At 39.8% G+C, this 20,674-nt stretch overlaps 1 protein-coding gene and 1 long non-coding RNA gene across 2 annotated transcripts in view; one reads left to right on the top strand and one right to left on the bottom strand.

Annotated features, from left to right (window-relative positions):
- The window catches only part of LOC137997574 (uncharacterized), a 339,842-nt gene extending 324,716 nt beyond the window's left edge, over positions 1-15,126 (bottom strand). The window contains exon 1 of the long non-coding RNA XR_011122500.1: positions 15,112-15,126. This is a non-coding gene — a long non-coding RNA (uncharacterized lncRNA). The remainder of the gene's footprint in view (positions 1-15,111) is intronic.
- LOC137997568 (neuroendocrine convertase 2-like) overlaps positions 1-20,674 on the top strand; it is a 105,622-nt gene that overhangs the window by 81,080 nt on the left and 3,868 nt on the right. Inside the window, exons 16-18 of the mRNA XM_068843646.1 lie at positions 16,132-16,251; positions 17,035-17,157; positions 17,477-17,605. Coding sequence (XP_068699747.1) covers positions 16,132-16,251; positions 17,035-17,157; positions 17,477-17,605 — 372 coding nt within the window. The remainder of the gene's footprint in view (positions 1-16,131; positions 16,252-17,034; positions 17,158-17,476; positions 17,606-20,674) is intronic.

Below are 20,674 nucleotides of genomic sequence, written 5' to 3'. Positions count from 1 at the left end.
GCTTGTTTTTTTAAGTGGATTAAATTTTCATTAAGTAGTTTACTTGAAAAGAAGTTACAGGTTGTCAGATTGTACTCTACATAACTGTTTTCTTCGAGATTATTTTCAAATAAAGTTGCAAACTTTAAAGACCAATTTCAGCTTCTTTTAACCGTGAAATACTTTAATGGCGACGGTTATTCCTTCCCATTTCCGAGTTAAATCAAAACTTATCTGCTGACAACACAATATATTTTACACCATTTTTACAGTTTTAAATTGTTTATAAAGGGGTTTTTTTCGTTAATCGTGATAACAATGTTCTCTGTCCTAACAAATGGAGCTGTAATTAGCTGTATTTTTTAAGGTTGGTTCTGCCTCTTTTTTTTTTTTTTGTCTTAATACAGATGTAAATGAGTGTAGGACAAGAAATGGGGGCTGCAGCGATACATGTTTCGACACTCGGGGAAGTTTTTACTGCACATGTTCTCAAGGATTTCAGCTATTAGAAGACAAGAAAACGTGCAAAGGTAGTCATTGTCCACATTATTGTGACCGATTTTAGCTTGTCTACTGGGAAAAAATTCTTCTTTAAAGTGAAGTATGGGCACGATGTTCCATTCAAAAATTAGACCGATAACAATAAGCAGGCTGTCAACTGGCTCTTATCTTAAAATCATGGTGACCTGTTGCAATTATAGTTCTCGCTTAGGAAAAAGATGCTTCACAAAAATTGAGAAACAACTAATACCAGGGCTGCGCGCAAGCTCGATTTTGAAATCAATTGCAATCCACTCAGTTCAATATTTCCATTATAATTGACAGACACAGATGAGTGTTCAAGAGTAAACGGCGGCTGCAGCCATGGATGTGTCAACACCCAAGGAAGCTACTTCTGTACCTGTCCAAGTGGTTACCTTTTTACAAATCAGCAACGAAGAACGTGCATGCAAGGTTAATAAATAGTTAACTTTTAACTGCGTTTTAAGAGCTAGTGTCCACTAATATCGAGCAAAATCAAGAATTCTTGGTCACGCTCAAAATTAGTTTTCAATGAGGTTTCGTCTCGTGGTAGGTATCATCGTCTCCACAAACAAGGTGTAGTTGTTTTTTGAAATCCCAAAGTAATTTCGAAAAAAAATAAGAATATTTATTTCGGCTGTCGGCCGCCTCAAAGACACTAAATATTAGAACCAAAATTGGCTGGTCCCAAAACTTGCGCATAACAACAAACCGGGCAGAGTAAAACGCGGAATGCAGACTTCAGACCCGGGGTAAAATGCAGACTGAGGTTATAACGTAACTGTATAAAAAGCGAAACCCCTTAGAAATGCTAACCTTAGGCCTAATTAGGCCTAAAACAATACTTAGGCTTAACTGTTAGCATTTGTAATGGGTTTGGGCTTTTTCAACAATTAAATTATAACCTCAGTCTGCATTTTTATACCCCCGGTCTGCAGTCTGCAGTCTGCGTTTTGCACTGTCCGACAACAAAGCCAATGTTATTTAAACTCTGTCAGCATAAATAGATCGAGGAGGCCTTAAGTAATTACTTTGCAGGAGAATTTCAGTTCTATCCACGATTCGAAAAGAGAGATTTCAATATTTAGAACGACTTTGTATTTCGGCTGGGCGGAATACAATTTTACCCTTAAAACGCCAGGAAGAATTTAGCCCTGTGACACAAGCTCATTCTGTCTGTAGTTTCAGCTGTAGGCAAATGAGATGATATTCTAAAACATATATAAAATTCGTTTTGGGTAATTTTATCTACGCTTTGTACGGGCGACGTTAAGTTGGAGAAAATCTTCTAAAATACCGCATCTTGGAGTGAACACATTGCCCGCCGCGATGCTCTTTACGCTGAGATTTATTTCCCACCGCATGGAAAACGTTCATGTAATTTCAAAATAAAGCAGGAAAACGAAAATTTTAACCTTTGCTTAGAGTCTTTGCAAAGTTTCTTGTGTGTTTAAAGGTATATTCAAGGAAAATAGATTGTAGCGACTGTGATAGAAAACCGTTCAGACTGAGTAGTCTTCTTCGAATTGACTGAGTTCACGATTGGATAAGCACGTAGAATTCGCTCGAAAATTCTCCTGAATTGTTGTCCGTAAAGAGCAAGGTATCCGCACAAGGCCATCAGTGAAATCTTTTTTAAACGAACCACTTTCCACGAGTAAATTATCAAAATTTGAGACTACGAATTCTGATCAGTTGTCATAATAGTTGCAGGAAAGACGAAGTGCCGTGTCATATTTCATTGCGTGACACCAATTTTATACCGTGTGAGGGGTAGGATCGATGGGCTTATTTTCTCATGGGCATTTGTTTGTGGATCTCACGTGAGGATTGGTGATATTGCACCCACATGTATACAATTCTGTCATAAAAGACGAAAACCTTTTCAGAATTGTACTGAGCTCAAATGGTAACGACGACCTATCTGAAACGTCTCAAAATTAACATGTGCAAATACTTTTGTTCTTGGGCCATCGTAGTTTGATCAAAAATAAGACACAAACAGCAGTGATAAACATATTGAACTTTTTCATTTTGAAAATGACTTGACGTTTCGTATGTGCTCTACATACATTTTCAAAAGTAACCGTTGAAATTTAAAACAGCTATTTATATATAACAAATAAGGGGACTGGAACCTAGATTAAGCAAATGCTTAACAGTAAAATATATAATAATAATAATTATAATAATAATAAAAACAGAAAAGATTAATAAAGCATCAGCTTTTCACTTCCGACGTTGACGTTGAAAGCTGGCTCAAGTTCTTGAATAAAGAAGGTCTCTTTTATTTTACAATGATAGTCAGTTTTTCCTTCGCTAAAATATCAAAATGATCCCACTTGATGTTATGTCCAGTGGCCTTGACGTGGTCAGCAATGGCTGAAGTATTGTCATTTTTAGCTAGGGCCTTAAAATGTTCGGTTTTTCTATCGTGAAGCCGCCGTTTAGTTTTACCGATGTAAAAACCATTACAATCCCAACAATTTGCTCTGTAAATAACTCTGGATTGTTGTGAACGATTAATACGGTCCTTGTAAGGAAAGAAAGATTTTATACATCGAGTGCTCTGAAAAACAATCTTAAGGTTAACACAAGAGTAGAATTTGTACACACAAGATTTCAGGCGTTTAGCGACTTGGTTGCTTTGCAAACCTAAGAAGGGAAGTAGGATAACAATATCTTTCTTAGGAACCGTAGACACTGGATCGCTATGCTGATGTTGTCTGTTTTTGTTCAAAACATCGTTGATATGATAGTTGATTATGCCTTGAGGGTAGCCGTTCTGAAGAAGGAGTTTTCGAAGATCAATGAGGGCAGATTGTAGCAAGGAACCAGATGAACAAAGACGGTAGTAGCGATAAGTGAGGGAGCGGATGAGGTTTATTTTGTACTTTCGTGGAGTGAAGGAATCCCATTACGTGTAGAGACCTGTGAAAGTTTTCTTTCGGTAGATGGATGTCGTGAAGGCGTTGTTTTGATTACGTGTGACAAGAATGTCCAAAAACGGAATTGCATTGTCATGTTCAAATTCAATGGTAAATTTAATATTGCGATGACAGCCGTTCAAATAGTGCAAAAAGTCATTTGCACTGTCTTTGTTGTGGAACATGGTGAGTGTGTCATCAACGTAACGATTCCAAAATAAAGGACTAACTTTGGCGTTCAGCAACCACTTTTCTTCAAAAGCACACATAAAAATGTTGGCTAAGACAGGGCCCAATGGTGAACCCATGGCAACACCATCGATTTGGTCGTAGTATTTACCATCAAAATTTCAACGGTTACTTTTGAAAATGTATGTAGAGCACATACGAAACGTCAAGTCATTATCAAAATGAAAAAGTTCAATATGTTTATCACTGCTGTTTGTAACATGTGCAAACTTTATGTATCATTATGGCAGGGGCAATCTTTGCAGTAAGCCACAATCCTGTCAACATACGGGGCCTTTCTTCGCTTTGTTACGTCAGCAAAAGGAATGTCAAAGTGCCTGCAAATGTCCTGGGGAACAGGTATAGCGAAATTTGAAATCTTCGCGTTCTTGATCAATTCACACAAGTTATAGCGGTCATAGTATATGGGATGCGATATTGCTAATTGCTCAAGAATATCGCTCCGTAAACCACTGAAATCATCCTCATTCTCTGCTGCTTCTCTTTGATCTATCTCCACATCACTGTCCTCCTCCTCGCGCTCGTAGTCTTTAAGAGTGCGTTTGGAAGCCAACTTGCAGAAGAACAAGAAGTAACTTGCAACCTTTTGGCTTGTAAGGAACTCGGAACTTGTAAACAACTGCTCTCCGTTAACATCCTTTGCTGTCATCATGGCCTTAGCCACGGACGCAGCATCAGCTTTCTGGCCGGTAACCTCTCCAATAGAGAACCTAGTGAACAAGTAGTTTTTCTGTTTATCTGAAAAGCGCTTTGTTCTCCGAGCTTGACTTGATTTCAGGGCCCAGCCCTTCTGTAAGCTTGGTTGTGCTCCACTGTCGGGACGTGCTGCTGGTAGTAATTTTGGGAAACTTCCTGACTGTCCCTGTAACCCTTCTGAATATCCGTGTGCTGCTTTGTCTAATAGGGTCTCGTGTTCAAGCGCACGCTCATGTCTACCGCAGTTCAGGTGGTGTTGAAGGGCTGAGAAACGCTGATATGTTTTCATACATCCTTCTTCAGGGCATGCGTACACAGAGTTCAATTCATCTGCTGTCTCCTGGCATTGCTGTGGTGAAAAACTCGTTTGGGGGCGAAAAGGCTTTGCTTTCGTTGGTATGAAGTGTGCATCAGACAGCTGATTAGATTCAGTGATGTCCTCTTCGAGATCGGGGATGGTCATCTCATTTCGTATGCCCGTTTTGGATAACGATACTACCTTTGCAGGCCCGATCCCGTACGCTCTCCATACTCGTAAGTGATCTTTTGTGTACTTGATGTTGGAAATAGCACTGACACCTTCCAGTTTCGCACTTACTGGTCGAGGGAATAATGGAGAGATTGCTAATGTTGCATGGACTCCAGGTCTTCCGCCAGAAGACAACATTACGGCTACCATTTCCCGCCCAGTCTCGATGTTATTGCCGGCATTTAAGTAGATTTTCATATGCGATTTGATAGAGACCGCCTTTCGATCGCAAGCGCCTTTGCCACCTTGTGTAGTTTCGCACTTACTGGTCGAGGGAATAATGGAGAGATTGCTAATGTTGCATGGACTCCAGGTCTTCCGCCAGAAGACAACATTACGGCTACCATTTCCCGCCCAGTCTCGATTTTATTGCCGGCATTTAAGTAGATTTTCATATGCGATTTGATAGAGGCCGCCTTTCGATCCCAAGCGCCTTTGCCACCTTGTGGATCTGAGAAACCCATGCGTCGAACAAACACACCAGTGTCTTTGCCAATTAGGCTTGCTCCTGTGGTAGACGCCCCACAGTGATAACATCCAGCGTTATCTTGACGGTAGTACACACATTCCAGATGTGGGAGCTCTTTCTTCAGTTTTGATACCACATCCTTCATGATAGACAGAACGGTGCAACTGTCTTGATTGCACCTCTGAAATACGTGCACGAATGTCATTGTATGGAATTTTTGGTCGAGTTCAGCTCTATGGATCGCCACTGTTATGTGCCACGAGATTCCTCGTTTTCCAAACCAATCGGTTTGGCTTTCCCTGTACTTTCTGGGAAGAAACTTCATGGCCCAAACTAGAGGTACTGACGTTTCATCTAGCATGTCAAGTGCATCGGTGCGCGCTTCATCCTGGTTAACGTTCCTCAGAAGGTGCGCTTTCCATGCATGTATAGCTTGTTTCGCTTGGTTAGTCAAGAACGTCAGCTCCTCGATGACGTCAGCATTGTTGGCCGGCATTTGGGAGATAGCCTCGTATTGAGATTATCGTAGCGATCGCAAATGTCAAGATGCTTGTGACTACACTTCGTCTGAAACTCAGGATCTTTGGGATCGCTAAGGGCGTAAGCCCTACAATGGTCAGGCATGCAGGATTCTTTGGAAATCTGTACCTGTTCAACAAACAATGATTTCAATGAAACAAATTAGAAATGCCAAAAAACCTACGAATCCTTAAGTTAGCTAGCTTTACTTTGCCATTTTAAAAGCTATGTTTGTGTCCAAATTTAAGTGCCGAATATATGTGTAAATGGCTGCCTTATTATTTATTTTTACAGACAGGTTACCTATCTTTAAAAGGGTACTGATATTTTAATAATGGTATAATCAAGAAATACGCATGCCTTATTTTGTGTTCCAAAACAAATTTCGTCCTCAAAGCCCGCGTTTCGCTTATCTAGTCGAACGTAAAACAAGGACCTCTAAATTAAGCCGATTCCATTATGATACAATCTCGTTTCCGAGGCTACCGTGATTTTGGTCAGCAGTAACAGTTCTTAGCATCCGTTTTTTATTAGCCTGGAACCGATGCACCTGTGGCCTTCACTGGCCTAAAACGAGTGCGGGCTCTGGAGACGAGAATGGCAATGACTGAATTTTGCTCTTCCTGTCTTACTGCGCATGTGTATATCCATCTCCAGGATTCATCTTCAAAGCTACATAGCAACTGCTGAAACAGAGAAAGACTTTGGGATCGAGGTTGCTCCACTGACAACCACAAAATGCTAAATATGCCACCTGCCCCTCTTTTTTTCAGAAATTGACTCCATAAAAAATCTGTGCAAGAGCAATCTCAAATCCTAGACAACACTATTGACAGCACTGAAGCACAAACCATTACCTTATAATCACTGTTGAGGTGCTTGTTCTTTCACCCACGTCATGCCTTTTACATCCCCCAGCGTCTCCAAAGCCATAGTCAAGTCATCAAAAGCCTGGGCACCTATTAATAGTTGATGATCACGACTACTTAGCATCATGACACAGAACAAATAACTAAATATTTTATTTGCCACTCCCCCGTGAGGAGCCCAGTTTTTCGGGGGCGATAAGGAAGGGGTAAAGAAATGTTTTACACAGAACATAACAGAGGAAGGGGGTCGATCTGTTGGCTATTTATAAGTGTGACAGGAGTTAGCTGAAATCGGGTTTACCGTTAAACAATCTCCAAATACGTCATGAGAGGGATTTCAGCCCAGATCCCTTAGTTTCAAGTCATCGCCCTATGTCTACATAACAACTAGGCCAGGCCTTCTGGATGGAAGCATATTTCCCATGCATAAAGAAGGGAAATGACAAGAAAAGGAGGCAAAAACGTATGTACTGACCTGTTGCACTGATGTAATCTAGTCCTTGCAGGGACTTGCGGACAGAGGCAGAACACACAGATAAGATTCTCTGCAATGCACTGCGACTTAATGGCGTACGACCACATTCTTTAGCATATGTTTGGTACTGTGTTGCTATGGATTCTGGTATCATGAGGCGGACGACATTCGGCACTGTTATAACTTCATTTGACGAAAGCTTTATGCTTCTTTCACCGAGTGGCAGGTCCTGAATAGTTAGTGGACTTGTAATAAAATCCAGAAAGTGGTCAAGTTTTGCCTGTGGTACTGCCATTCTTGTTCGTCGCTGAGAGAAGTCTGGAACTCCTCTGCCGTGGGCAAGGATGTGCTTTCTAGCAACAGTAAAACGATATCTTGATAAGTTGGGAATCCATTTCAACAGGGTGCGTTAAGAGACTTTGTCTGCCATTATGGACAAGATTTGATGATAAAAATTACGGGCAGAAACATACTTATTAAAGACAACGTTTCGGTGTCCTCATGACGCCATCATCAGGTCAAATATAACATTTTACAGATAACTCGAATATTAATGTTCAAGATTAAGTTCAAAGTCCCTAGAGGCTAGGTGAAAAGTTTTGCCTTTATCGAGTCACTTTGGATATTCAGACCCGGTTTGTGCTCGCGAATAAGGAACATTTCATACACAAGACAATCAAATTTGCATGAGCATTTCTTAAGAATGCGAAACATGTCAGATGTTATTGTTCTTGATTGATGTTGACTTTGGCTGTGATTGAATATCGAACCAGATCTTTTATGCTCATCGATCCGTTGGTAGAGATGTCGACGCGTGTAACCAACATAGCTGGCATCACACCAACCACATTCAAATTTGTAAACTACTGATTGTTCGTTGATCAACGCGGGCTTGCTTTCTTTATGTTTGAGATCTTCTCCAACTTTTCGAGAAATAAAGACTGGGCATAAGTCGATATTTAACAGCTTACCAAGATTTTTCAACTGCTTGCGCACAGAGTCAGCTGATTTTTGTTCCTTGAACGGTAGAACAATTCGTACTGATTGCAGGTCAGGTGTAGATTTGCGTGGAGGTGCTGGTGTTTGTTTGGATGTGATGAAATTGGAGATCATAGAGTGAACAAGATGTTTAGGATATGCCAACTGTAGGAATAAGGTCTTGAGGCGGCTACACTCTTCACGAAATAATGACCAGTTAGATGATAGCTTGAAAGCTCGGTCTAGCATGGTAATAATTAAGGATTTCTTATAACGATTATCAACGTGACTATTATAATGTAACAATAGACCCGTATTGGTCGGTTTCACGTATACACTAGTCGTAATATTCTGACCGTCTTTTCTTAGGACCATGCCTAAGAAAGGGAGAGTGTTCTCAGTTGATAGTTCCATAGTAAAGCTAATCGATGGGTGGAGATCATGCAAAGCATGCAGAAAAGAATAGGCAGAAACTTCATCCTTCATGGTAGTTAAATGGTAATTTGTTCTGGAGCTTAAGTTGTTCTTCAAGACTATACATGAAGGTGTTAACGGGAGGACCGAGAGGAGAACCCATAGCCACACCCTCCGACTGCTCGTAAAGTTCGCCATTGAATTGAAACAACTAATATTTCGTTGCGATGTTTAAAAGCTTAATCAGGTCGGATTTTGTGGTGTTGAGGTTATATGTGGCATTAAACCAATTGTTGGTAAAAGCTCTTTCCGCTAGAAGACTGATAGTTTCATCAAGAGGCACGTTAGTGAAGAGGGACGTTACGTCATACGGTACGATAATGTCATTGTCGTTAAATGAAGTATTGCGAACTTCTTCTGCGAATTTGAATGTATCGGTGATTGTATGTTCATTGATGGATAGCGGTTTCAGTTTTCTTTCGAGCCACTTTGCTAGGTCGTAATTATAGGTCTTGCTGGCTGACAGAATGGGTCTCATCGATAACGTCGGTTTATGTGTTTTCGGTAAACCATATAGATGAGCAAGCCTAGAACCAGTTGGACAAAGTGTGTCAGCTACAGGTTTAGGTAGAATCTTCCGAATTACATTACCAACGACTTTCTCTTTCTCTAAGAGAGGATGGTAGTGCTTGGGAGGACGTCCCCTTGTCTTGGGTCTTTCCATGTCACGTTTTCTAAACTTAGACATATCATTAATTGAAGCTTCGGCTAGCAATTTCAAGTACTCCGATCTATCCATCACTACTACACCAGTCCCCTTGTCTGGCTTTGTTACAATTATATAATCGCGCTGTTTCAGGCGTTTGATTGCTCTCTTTGGAGTCTTAGGCGGTCTTGGGCCTTTACTCTTGACGTAGTTTAATGCAATAGATCGTAGAGTGCAGTTGTTTCAATTCAATGGCGAACTTTACGAGCAGTCGGAGCGTGTGGCTATGGGTTCTCCTCTCGGTCCTCTCATGGCTAACACCTTCATGTGTAGTCTTGAAGAACAACTTAAGCTCCGGAACAAATTACCATCATACTACAGGCGCTATGTTGATGATACTTTAACTACCATGAAGGATGAAGTTTCTGCTTATTCTTTTCTGCATGCTTTGCATGATCTCCACCCATCGATTAGCTTTACTATGGAACTATCAACTGAGAACACTCTCCCTTTCTTAGGCATGGTCCTAAGAAAAGACGGTCAGAATATTACGACTAGTGTATACGTGAAACCGACCAATACGGGTCTATTGTTACATTATAATAGTCACGTTGATAATCGTTATAAGAAATCCTTAATTATTACCATGCTAGACCGAGCTTTCAAGCTATCATCTAACTGGTCATTATTTCGTGAAGAGTGTAGCCGCCTCAAGACCTTATTCCTACAGTTGGCATATCCTAAACATCTTGTTCACTCTATGATCTCCAATTTCATCACATCCAAACAAACACCAGCACCTCCACGCAAATCTACACCTGACCCGCAATCAGTACGAATTGTTCTACCGTTCAAGGAACAAAAATCAGCTGACTCTGTGCGCAAGCAGTTGAAAAATCTTGGTAAGCTGTTAAATATCGACTTATGCCCAGTCTTTATTTCTCGAAAAGTTGGAGAAGATCTCAAACATAAAGAAAGCAAGCCCGCGTTGATCAACGAACAATCAGTAGTTTACAAATTTGAATGTGGTTGGTGTGATGCCAGCTATGTTGGTTACACGCGTCGACATCTCTACCAACGGATCGATGAGCATAAAAGATCTGGTTCGATATTCAATCACAGCCAAAGTCAACATCAATCAAGAACAATAACATCTGACATGTTTCGCATTCTTAAGAAATGCTCATGCAAATTTGATTGTCTTGTGTATGAAATGTTCCTTATTCGCGAGCACAAACCGTGTCTGAATATCCAAAGTGACTCGATAAAGGCAAAACTTTTCACCTAGCCTCTAGGGACTTTGAACTTAATCTTGAACATTAATATTCGAGTTATCTGTAAAATGTTATATTTGACCTGATGATGGCGTCATGAGGACACCGAAACGTTGTCTTTAATAAGTATGTTTCTGCCCGTAATTTTTATCATCAAATCCATTACATTATCATGTTTGATAGGAATTATGGACAAGATTTGCCGTTTTGTGTCCCATCTATAAGCGTTTGTGTAGCACTCCGTCAATGCCTCCATCAACACATTGTCGACATCATCCTCCTCCTCACTTGAGTTTTGAGGCTCTGAAGGCTTTGAAACAATGGCCTTCCACAAATGATGCAGCTGATTAGGGGCAATTTCATCGAGGGCGGCAGTAATGGCCTGCTTGTTGCACACATGGCGACGCCTGGTTCGTTCACTTGCATCCTCCCACTGACTGGTCACAAAATTTCTCACTGGACGTATAGCTCTACTTCCCAAGAATGCGTTTAGCTTGTCGAGAGATTTATCGGGAGCGCTTTCTGTTGGAGTTCTGAATGTGGAGTCAGCAGTATAGAACCTTGCCGGGGTGCTCTCAGCGATAGGACACCTGAAAGTAGTGGTGCTTTTCTCGTTCTATGGCAAAATAAAGGTATTGTACTTAGTTACCAACTGCGCTCTTCATACGCTGCGTTGGATTGTAAGCTCTTATCTAACTCCGTAGTGTCTTGTTTCTCGAATTGCCAAATTCAATCTGAAACGAGTTATGCCACTTGGGCAGATCTCTTGTCTACATATAAAATGCGGTTAATGGATAAGATATGGACGAGTTGACCCATAACGGAATTATTAACGGCATTCCCACAAGAGGACCGTAAATGCGTTCAGACGGATAACTAATATATTTCTGTTGGCTTACCTGTTGTTGCCACTGATTACTGATGATCACTGTTGTAACCTACTTACCAGACTCAAGTTTCCTTTCTGTGAAAGCGAGAACTCACTCTCCTCCACACCTTCTTGTGGCGGCAACTCCCTCTTAGGTTTCATAGTACAAAACATTTTTTCTGTATTTTGGGCACACCCCTGGAAAACAAGGAAGGGTAATAAATTTGTAAATGGGGGGCATCTCTCAGTTTTTAATTTAATTCAATAAACCTACTTGACAGGTACACCCCGTAATTGAGAATGAAAAATAAATGCTCGCTTCCAGAAAAAACACAACTATAAACTCAACTTAGTATTAAATAATATTAAAGCGGTAGGTTTCAATCTCACCTGATCCCACAGGAAGGAAAATACCACTTTCCTTCAGCACGAGCTGCGAGTCGGCTTTACTGAGTCCTCTCTCCGCTCTAGGCCTCTTGAGGACGTCATCATTATGTCTCGATAATATTACGGCTATTCTGCATCTCTCATAATTGGCTGAACGTCTCCACCCGATACCTAGCGCTCCACGATGTGCAAGACATATGACCAATTGAGTTATGTTTACTGGAGTAGAAAAAATGGACGCCCTTGACAAGATTAGGTCCATTTCATTCTCGACGTCACTCAGCGCGAACGCTCATTCATAAGCGCTGATATCCCTATTACAACTAAGCAAAGGAACGATCTACTGATCTACTTCTGTCTTCTGTGTCTGATCCACAGCGCCCCCCTGTAATTTTAAGAAATGAGCAATTACTGTTCGTAGTTCCAGAGCACAGTACTTTACAACTTCACAGCGCGGAAACTTTAATACTGCCAAAATACTTTCTCTTTAAAGATTTTCGCACTCAAATATTAAAAAAAGCAAACAAATTTCAAGTCGCGAGCGTGCGTTACATGAAACCGCAAGCGTGCAGCAATTTGCAGCCTTTAGAACTTTTATTCTAACGTAAAACCTCCGCTCAAGAAGCTAAAATAAAACGTCAAAGAAACGAGGAAACGTTTATCGACCTGAGTAGATTACAGGAAATGTTTAATGTATCGATATCGAGAAGTTCTTTCCAAGGAAGTAATAATTGTTCGCATATCGCTGTGTCACGCAATGAAGTAATTTTCGGAATATCATTTGTTACATTCATAACACTAGCAAACAAGCCAAAATGAACATAGAAAATGACGATGCAGACTGCGTTTCAAACCTGTAGTTTTTTTTTGGATTACTGGGTAAAAGATGTTTAACCGTCGGCTTTGTATAAAGAGTCCCGACTTGACAGGAATTGCATTCCGCATTACCATGAATACAGGTCAACGGATTTCTACCAAAGTCGCCACAGCCTATTTTTTTGGAATCAGTATTCCTACAAACGCACAAGATGTTTTGCAAAGACACTAAAGAAAGGTATACGGTCGTTTGTTATTTCGTGCATTTAGTTCATGCGGTGGGAAAATGTCTGGACCAAAACAGATGTTTACTAAAGCCCCAGTAAATAGAAAATTTTCTCGAACTTTACTTTGGTCGTACGAAGCGTAGATAAAATTACCCTGGACAAATTTGACACATGTCTTAGAATAGCATGTTGTCTCTTTACAGGTGAGATTACAGATAGAGAGTGCTTGTGCCACATGGTTAAAATCTTCATAGTGTTCCAAGAGTAAAATCCCATTTTGCAAGGCCAAAAGTACAAAATGCATCTTTAATTTTGACTGCTTGCCTCCCAGATAATTTTCAGGACTCAGTTTGCTGTAAAATAGGTTTAAAAGGTCTCTTTAATCAATAAATTACAAGAGAGTTTCAATACCTTTATTCCCTGTTCGCATGCGGTACCAATTTTGGGAGCTACCAATTTGGCTTCGATTTTGTGCGTAATCGAGGCCGCCAACAGCCTGAATAGTTTTTTTGACCTTTTTTTCAAAATTCAGGCGGTATTTCAAAAAACAAACAATATCACATTTGTTTAGACAGTGATATCCATCAACAAACCAAATCTTAGCAAAAAAGAGATTTGGGCTGTGACTGCCGGTTCCTCGATATTTAAATTAACGTCGAATTACAATCTACATTTTTAACGAACTACAATTTGATTGAAAACGGGAGACAACCTCCACTTTGTTTTCGAAGGCTTTTTTTGGCAAACGAGAACAGTTGGGAAAAATTTAAATGGCTCCAATCCAACTGCACGGCTGTGATTGAAATAAAGGATAATCCTAAATGGATAGCAGCATAGCGTCGAAAAAACACTCGAGGAGCTTTAAAGCTCTCTTCTAATGATAACAATCATACAGGGCTTGAAATTGCGACCAATAAAGTCGCATTTGCGACTGAATTATATCACTTTGCGACTAAAATATCTGGAAAACTCGCAAATTTGCAACTAGTTATCATCTTCGCTCTTTCGAAACAAAAGGGTTAGGAGTTGCCACTTTGCTGATCTTTTTACTAAGACAAATGAAGAAATGACAAAATTATATTGTTTTTCGCCTTGAGTCTTCTTTCAATCTGCATGAAGATGGCGTAATTGTAGCGTAATTTCGAAGCGATGTTACGTGCACAACTCATTTCTTTCGATATCATTCGCCATTTTCAGCGGTTTCTTTCAACACAAGTAATATGGGCTTATTCTTTGCCAAAGGCAGCAATTAGAGTTGTTAACATTATTTTCATTTGTTTTTCGGAGATATACTACCGTAAGAGTTAAGAAGTCGTATATATATGCGTTAAAAAGAATCCAGATTGTTATAAAAATCACAATTTGGCTCTTTTATCCAGAAATGCACGGAATGAAAGATATATAACTGTCACCAATAATTGGACAATTCTTGTTCTTTTTAAAGTCTAGATGGCAAATACCTTTTTAGAACGATACAGAGGACTAGTGTTAGGGCTGCATCGGAATCCTGTCTAAATCTCGATACAGTGTAACATCGTGCAGTGTTACTGGTTTGGCTTTGTTGGAAATTAGTTTTAATATCTGGACATGCAAATACATTTGACAGAATGTGCGCGTTTTACACGAGTTTCTGCCCTGCATCTCTGTGTTCCCGTCAATTGTAAATTATTAACCTCGTCCTTAAACTACATATTATTAGAAAGTTTAAACAAGGATATCGAAAACGTCACTCCAAAATATAACTTAAGAGCGATTGTTAGTATTTGGCGATTATTCCATCTTGTTCAGGTTGTGCAATACGGGCCAAATACGATCTGGTAACAGGATGGGTACGATCGATTTGTATAGGTAATCGCATGGGGTCGAGTAAAATTAAGGATTTCAGCAACTTCTGAAAACACAAGTGATATTAATCCTTAATTTTACGAGGACCCATTGCGATTACTTGTTAATAACATAGAGGGCAAAATTTTCTTAACACTGTTGAGGCACCTCGAAAAACAGTCAGCTAATCGGAGTTAAACCACTCCTTCGCTCGGAAGCAAAACAACTGACAAACAGACAAGAAAGTCAACTTGTTCTTTGCGTCCAAAACGAGTATAGATGATTGTTATTTACATCCACTCGAGAGGAAAATACGAGTTTCATTCCTGGACAACAGTAACAACGATTAAACCAAATGTTAAGCTTCAATTTATTTTATTCACCTGTGCTGTAGAGGTTTTTACCACTCGCAAATACGCATCCGTAAACATAGCAAATTGTTTGTCCAAAGAAATCCACCAAATTTGAGCTACTCGTTCCTCGTCAATGGCAAATTGTTCTGTGACCTTTTTTGTTGAGCTGCAAGATGTCGTGGTAAACTGAAAGCCCTTGACGAAGGAATCATTTTGTTTTTCAACCACACAATCCCACTACGCCGGGCGCCATGTAAGTCGATCCAAGTTTTAAGCTTTTCATGAAAAAAATATTTTGCCCTTCTTCTTGTCACTCAAAAATTTAAATTCCAGATCATCTTTTAAAGCTGGTTCTTAATCTTTATGCCTTTTCGGCGAATGCAGCGCGAATTAAAAGACAAACTTCTATGAAGACGAAGTTGTTTTGCTTAAACAGAAGAAACCAACTGAATGTGGAAGAGGTACGTTCAGCCAATCAGGTGCGAGAATTTTTGGCGCGCGACCAATCGTGAGCAAGTAATTTTGCCCTCTTCTCAAGCAAAATTACGAAAAAATGCCCTCTTCATTGACCAATCAGTATTCAGTAATTTTGCCCTCTATGTTATTATAAGATAAAGAGAGAACTTGAATAGTTTGTTGTTGTATCCTCGCGTTATTGACAAAACCTAAAATTTGCTGATTTCACATTCAAACTTACTGTTTTGAGGATTACAGCAAAGGGCAAATAAATGCAATGAGGTGCTTGCTGCACGTGCAATACAACCCTTTTCTCCTTTTATAACCAATAACATACTTACTATGTGGCGTTGTCGTTGCCGCAACGGTCGTCGTTGCTTATAAGCCTGGTTTTCACTAGCGATGCAAGCCCAGGCACAAGCATGAGCGCAAAAATAAGAGAGCTTATTTTACCGTGAAAACGGGGTTGACGCGAGCATAAGCACAAGCGCAAGTATCAATTTCTTTCCTTTTCCTTGTGCTTGCGCTTGTGCTTGCGTCGCTAGTGAAAACAATTCGCTTAAGTGTAACCATCGGGTATTGATATTTCTACAGATGTAGATGAGTGCGCTATCAGAAATGGTAACTGCCAGCAGACATGTGTTAATACGCCTGGAAGCTTTTACTGCGCTTGTCGGAATGGTTACAAGTTGTTGTACGGAAGATGGTGTTGGAGTAAGTCAAACTTATAGATTTTTCACAATGAGGCTCTTCGAAGTCCACTTTGATGACTAGGGACAGCGACTCAAGTCTTTGTTCATCTACGATACGTACTAAATAGGGTATTTAGTTTCGCCGCTTACTTGCAGCTTTCTTAGCAACCAGACATTTTTTGTTAAATATCACCTTTTTTTCTACTTTTCAGTTCACTGTTTGTTTGCTTGTTTTTTTTTAAGTGGATTAAAATTTCCTTCGTTAAGTAGTTTACTTTAAAAGATCCACGACCCTCTGGATCAAGTTGTACTCTACTCTATCCTTTTCCTCGAGATTATTTTCAAATGAAGTTGCACATTTTAAAGGCCGACTTCAGCTTCTTTTAACCGTGAAATACTTTAATGGCGATGGTTATCCCTTCCCAAGTAGTTAAGCCGAGAATTTCCAAGTAAAATCAAAACTTACCTCTTGATAACTCAATACATAACTTTTTACAAAGGCTTGAAAAAGTGATTTAGGGCGGTCTCCAAATAGGAAAAGTATAAAGGTAAATTTATAATAACGTCGTGCCTGGATAGGTTGCTTTTTTTCGGCGATTTAAGATTGTTTAAGGTTACTGCTCGATCAGGACTTTTAACCGTGAACTTTGCCTCCCAACCATTCTTCAGAAATTCTTTTATACCGTTTATACAGTTTTAAGCTGTTTATTAGTATTTTTGGTCTATGTTGATAATAATAATCTCTGTCCCAACAAATGGAGCTGTGAGGGTTGGTTCTGTCTCATTTTTTTTTGTCTTAATACAGATGTAAACGAGTGTAGGACAAGAAATGGGGGCTGCAGCTATAGATGTTTCGACACTAGGGGAAGCTTTTACTGCACGTGTTCTCAAGGATTTCAGCTATTAGAAGACAAGAAAACGTGCAAAGGTAGTCATTGTCGACATTATTATGAGCGATTCTAGCTTGTCTACTCGGAGAAAAATTCTTCTTTAAAGTGAAGCATGGGCACGATTTTCCATGCAACAATTAGGTCGATAAGTAATAAACAGGCTGTTAACTGGCTCTTATCTCAGCCTCGGATTTTAAGCGCTTAAGATCATTGCGACCTATTGCATTAGATCTCGCTTAGGAAAAATATCCTTCACAAAAATTGGAAAACAACTTACATTTACGCTACGCGCAAGTTCAATTTTGAAATCAATTGCAATCCACTCATGGTCACTTCAATTTTTCCATCATAAAACAGACATAGACGAGTGTTCAACAGCAAACGGTGGCTGCCGTAATGGATGTGTCAACACCCAAGGAAGCTACTTTTGTACCTGTCCAAGCGGTTATTTTTTATCGAATCAGGAACGAAGAACGTGCGTGCAAGGTAAACAAATAGTTACTCTTTAACTGCGTTAACTTAAGTGATCTATGTTTATAACGAATTACAAATTTGATTGAAAAGGGGGACAGCATCCACTTTGTTTTCGAGTGCTTTTTTGGTATAACGAAAACAGTTGGGAAAAGAGACAGTCGGTTCTACCCAACAGCAAGATTACGATTGAAATAAACAGATAAAGGATGATGCTAACTGGAATACCATCTGAAATTCAACATATCGTTTAATTAGTATATGTAATAAATTCGCATGGGTCGGAGCAATGTTTTTATTTTCTCTTTTTTCTCTTGGGACTTAAAATGGTCCCAAGAGAAACTGGAAACAATGCTTAAGAAAAATTTTGGAGGGACAAACAAAGAGTATTATGGTATTTTTGATACCGGTTCATTCGGTCGGTAATCATACTAGTGATAACGCGCGCGGTCGTCCGATTTGTTTATGACGAGTATGACTAGTTTACCTAAATGGTAAAAATGCTGCCGAGGGGAAGGGAGATGTTCAGTTATGCTTGCGGAAATTTAACGATGGTTCGTGCGTGGAATTAAAGGGAGATTTTTGCTACCGCAGTGAGTGAGCCTGAAGCGAACGAAAGATGCAGCTTTCTAATCGGGAGAAGAACAGTTTTTCTTTGAAACGCAAGGGATTGTGGTCAAAGGCCCAGGGAATTGTGGTTATGCGCTCAAAAAATAGATAGTTTCACTGTCAAGCTACAAAAAATGTTTGTTTTAACCACTTCTCCAATAGGCCACGTTCGATATATCAATATTCACACAGGGCTCTGAGGCTTCCATGAGACTTGTGAGACAATTACGGCTTCCATCCAAGTGGTTGCGATTAAAATCAAGGGGATGATGCTAAATGGAATACTGTCTAAGATTCAACATAGCGTTGAACTCGGAAAAAAGACAAGACTGGAGGGCGCAATGGTTGCTTTTTACGTTGTGTCTGGTTGCTGGATTTGCTTTGCATAAAAAGAAATTAATATCATGCGAGAAGTCACAAAAGTCACCATTGTCTCGATTCCCTAAGTTTCATTCTAGAGTGGCTGTTGTTGACAAACAGGTTACCAATCAAGCAAAGGAAAGACAAATATTGACGTACAGAGCTTTGAATTTAGTGGTGGGTTGATATATGGCTGGTTTATGTCTGTCCACCCAAAGGGTTCAAACTTTTCTAACATGAACTGCTGCGAAAGCTTAGTACGTAACTACGATTGATGTCCATAAAATTGAAAGTTAGGTTTAGTTAGCCCAGCTAACTAAAACAGAGCTGAAGTTTCTCTATCATTTCTTCAGATCCCTTTGTAGCTAAATGATGGCGTAGAAACTTCATAAAAAGCATAACTGTTTGGGAATACAACTGATCAAGAAAAGAAGCAAACTAACTCAATATTTGAAGCTCTACGGCTAGCCCAGCTAACTAAAACAGAGCTGAAGTTTCTCTATCATTTCTTCAGATCCCTTTGTAGCTAAATGATGGCGTAGAAACTTCATAAAAAGCATAACTGTTTGGGAATACAACTGATCAAGAAAAGAAGCAAACTAACTCAATATTTGAAGCTCTACGGTGTAGTTTCCTGGAACTAACTAAAAGAGAAAACACTTGGAGGACTAAAAAGGAAGGGAAAATATTTCAATCTAAAAAGCATTTGACAAACAAAAGCAACTTAAGGAGGCTCCCTAGAGTGTTAGGGCCGCGCGCGCAAGCTGGGCACTTTTATGGCACGTTAAGCCTGAATCGCGCGTGTTTTGTCTGATTTTTGTGACGTCAGCGTGACCAAATCTGTAAAATTAACTGCTCATTTTCTCGCGTTCCCTTCGGTAAAATTTGTTTAAAATTGGCTCAGTTCTAACCACATACAGTTCCTATCAAATTCCCTATTCGTGTTAAAATCTGTCAGAGCTGATCGAATATATTTAGAAAAATGACAAATTACAGAATATTGCCAAAACCGTCTGAATGACCTTGACTTTTTACCACTTCAAAATGTCAGGCAATATCATTTCAACAATGTGGCAAAGAATAAAAAAAATTCACGGAAGAAAAGTAGAAATAATACGAAATTTAGGTCAAAAATAAGAATTTATCTGCCTTTCATTAGATGTGATGTTGCTGTGGTAACGGCCATAATCCAAAACTTGACACCCAAAAAATAAGCCTTATTATATCGGTACCCATATTGGTAAATTTCTACGGGGAAAACTTTAAGAGAGATCAACAAGGGTTCCATTTGTAACTCGTGCCCTGTTGTGAAGGTATTCGCAAATACTCTAGGGAGCCACCTTAAAGTTTCAGCTAATCGCGCGCGCGTAAGCCACACTCGCAATGGGTCACCTGAAACAAGAGATTATGAAGGTAAGGGAAGTAATCCCTCGTATTCGCCCTTGTCACACGGCGGCCATATTGTCCCGGGAGACCAAAAAAGCTTTCTTTTACCACGCCAAGCCTCACCCCCATGGTTTTCACTGCGAGGCTTGGCGTGGTAAAACAAAGCATTTTGGTCTCCCGGGACAATATGGCCGCCGTGTGACAAGGGCGAATTGGCCCTATTCCCATCGTTGTCCCTCTTAGGTTATTTTTCCCGCGGATAATGTTACCGCACGCGTTACGTGGAAGTTTCGTAAAGGAGAGAAAATCAGAAATTGCAGCAAATTCTGTACGATGTCATTCTCCGATTTCAAAATTGAGTTTCATGGCCTGATAAAATATTCGTCGTCTGCAAGATACAGGTTTCAAACAATGATACCAATAATTTCCAGTCTATCAAACCGCGTTAAATAATTTTGACAGATGCAGATATATTTAACTTGGTTGCACTGCGTTACTTGTCTATTTTAGTGCGCACTTTCTCATCGTCTACAAAATTCTGTCCCTTACAAAACTCGTTCCTGTCAAGATACAGTTTGCAATCATATATCATGGAAATCGGTCAACTGTGTAATTGACACTGATACCAATTTTACGATTGTCTAATGTAGGAAACCGTGTTAAATAATTTTGAAAGAGAGAGCTATATTTAACTCGCGTGCGTTGCAAATTGACTTCAATCCGATCTTA

Source organism: Montipora foliosa, chromosome 3 (genome assembly GCF_036669935.1).
Source record: "Montipora foliosa isolate CH-2021 chromosome 3, ASM3666993v2, whole genome shotgun sequence".
Taxonomy (NCBI): domain Eukaryota; kingdom Metazoa; phylum Cnidaria; class Anthozoa; order Scleractinia; family Acroporidae; genus Montipora; species Montipora foliosa.
This window is presented reverse-complemented; position numbering and strand designations above follow the sequence as displayed.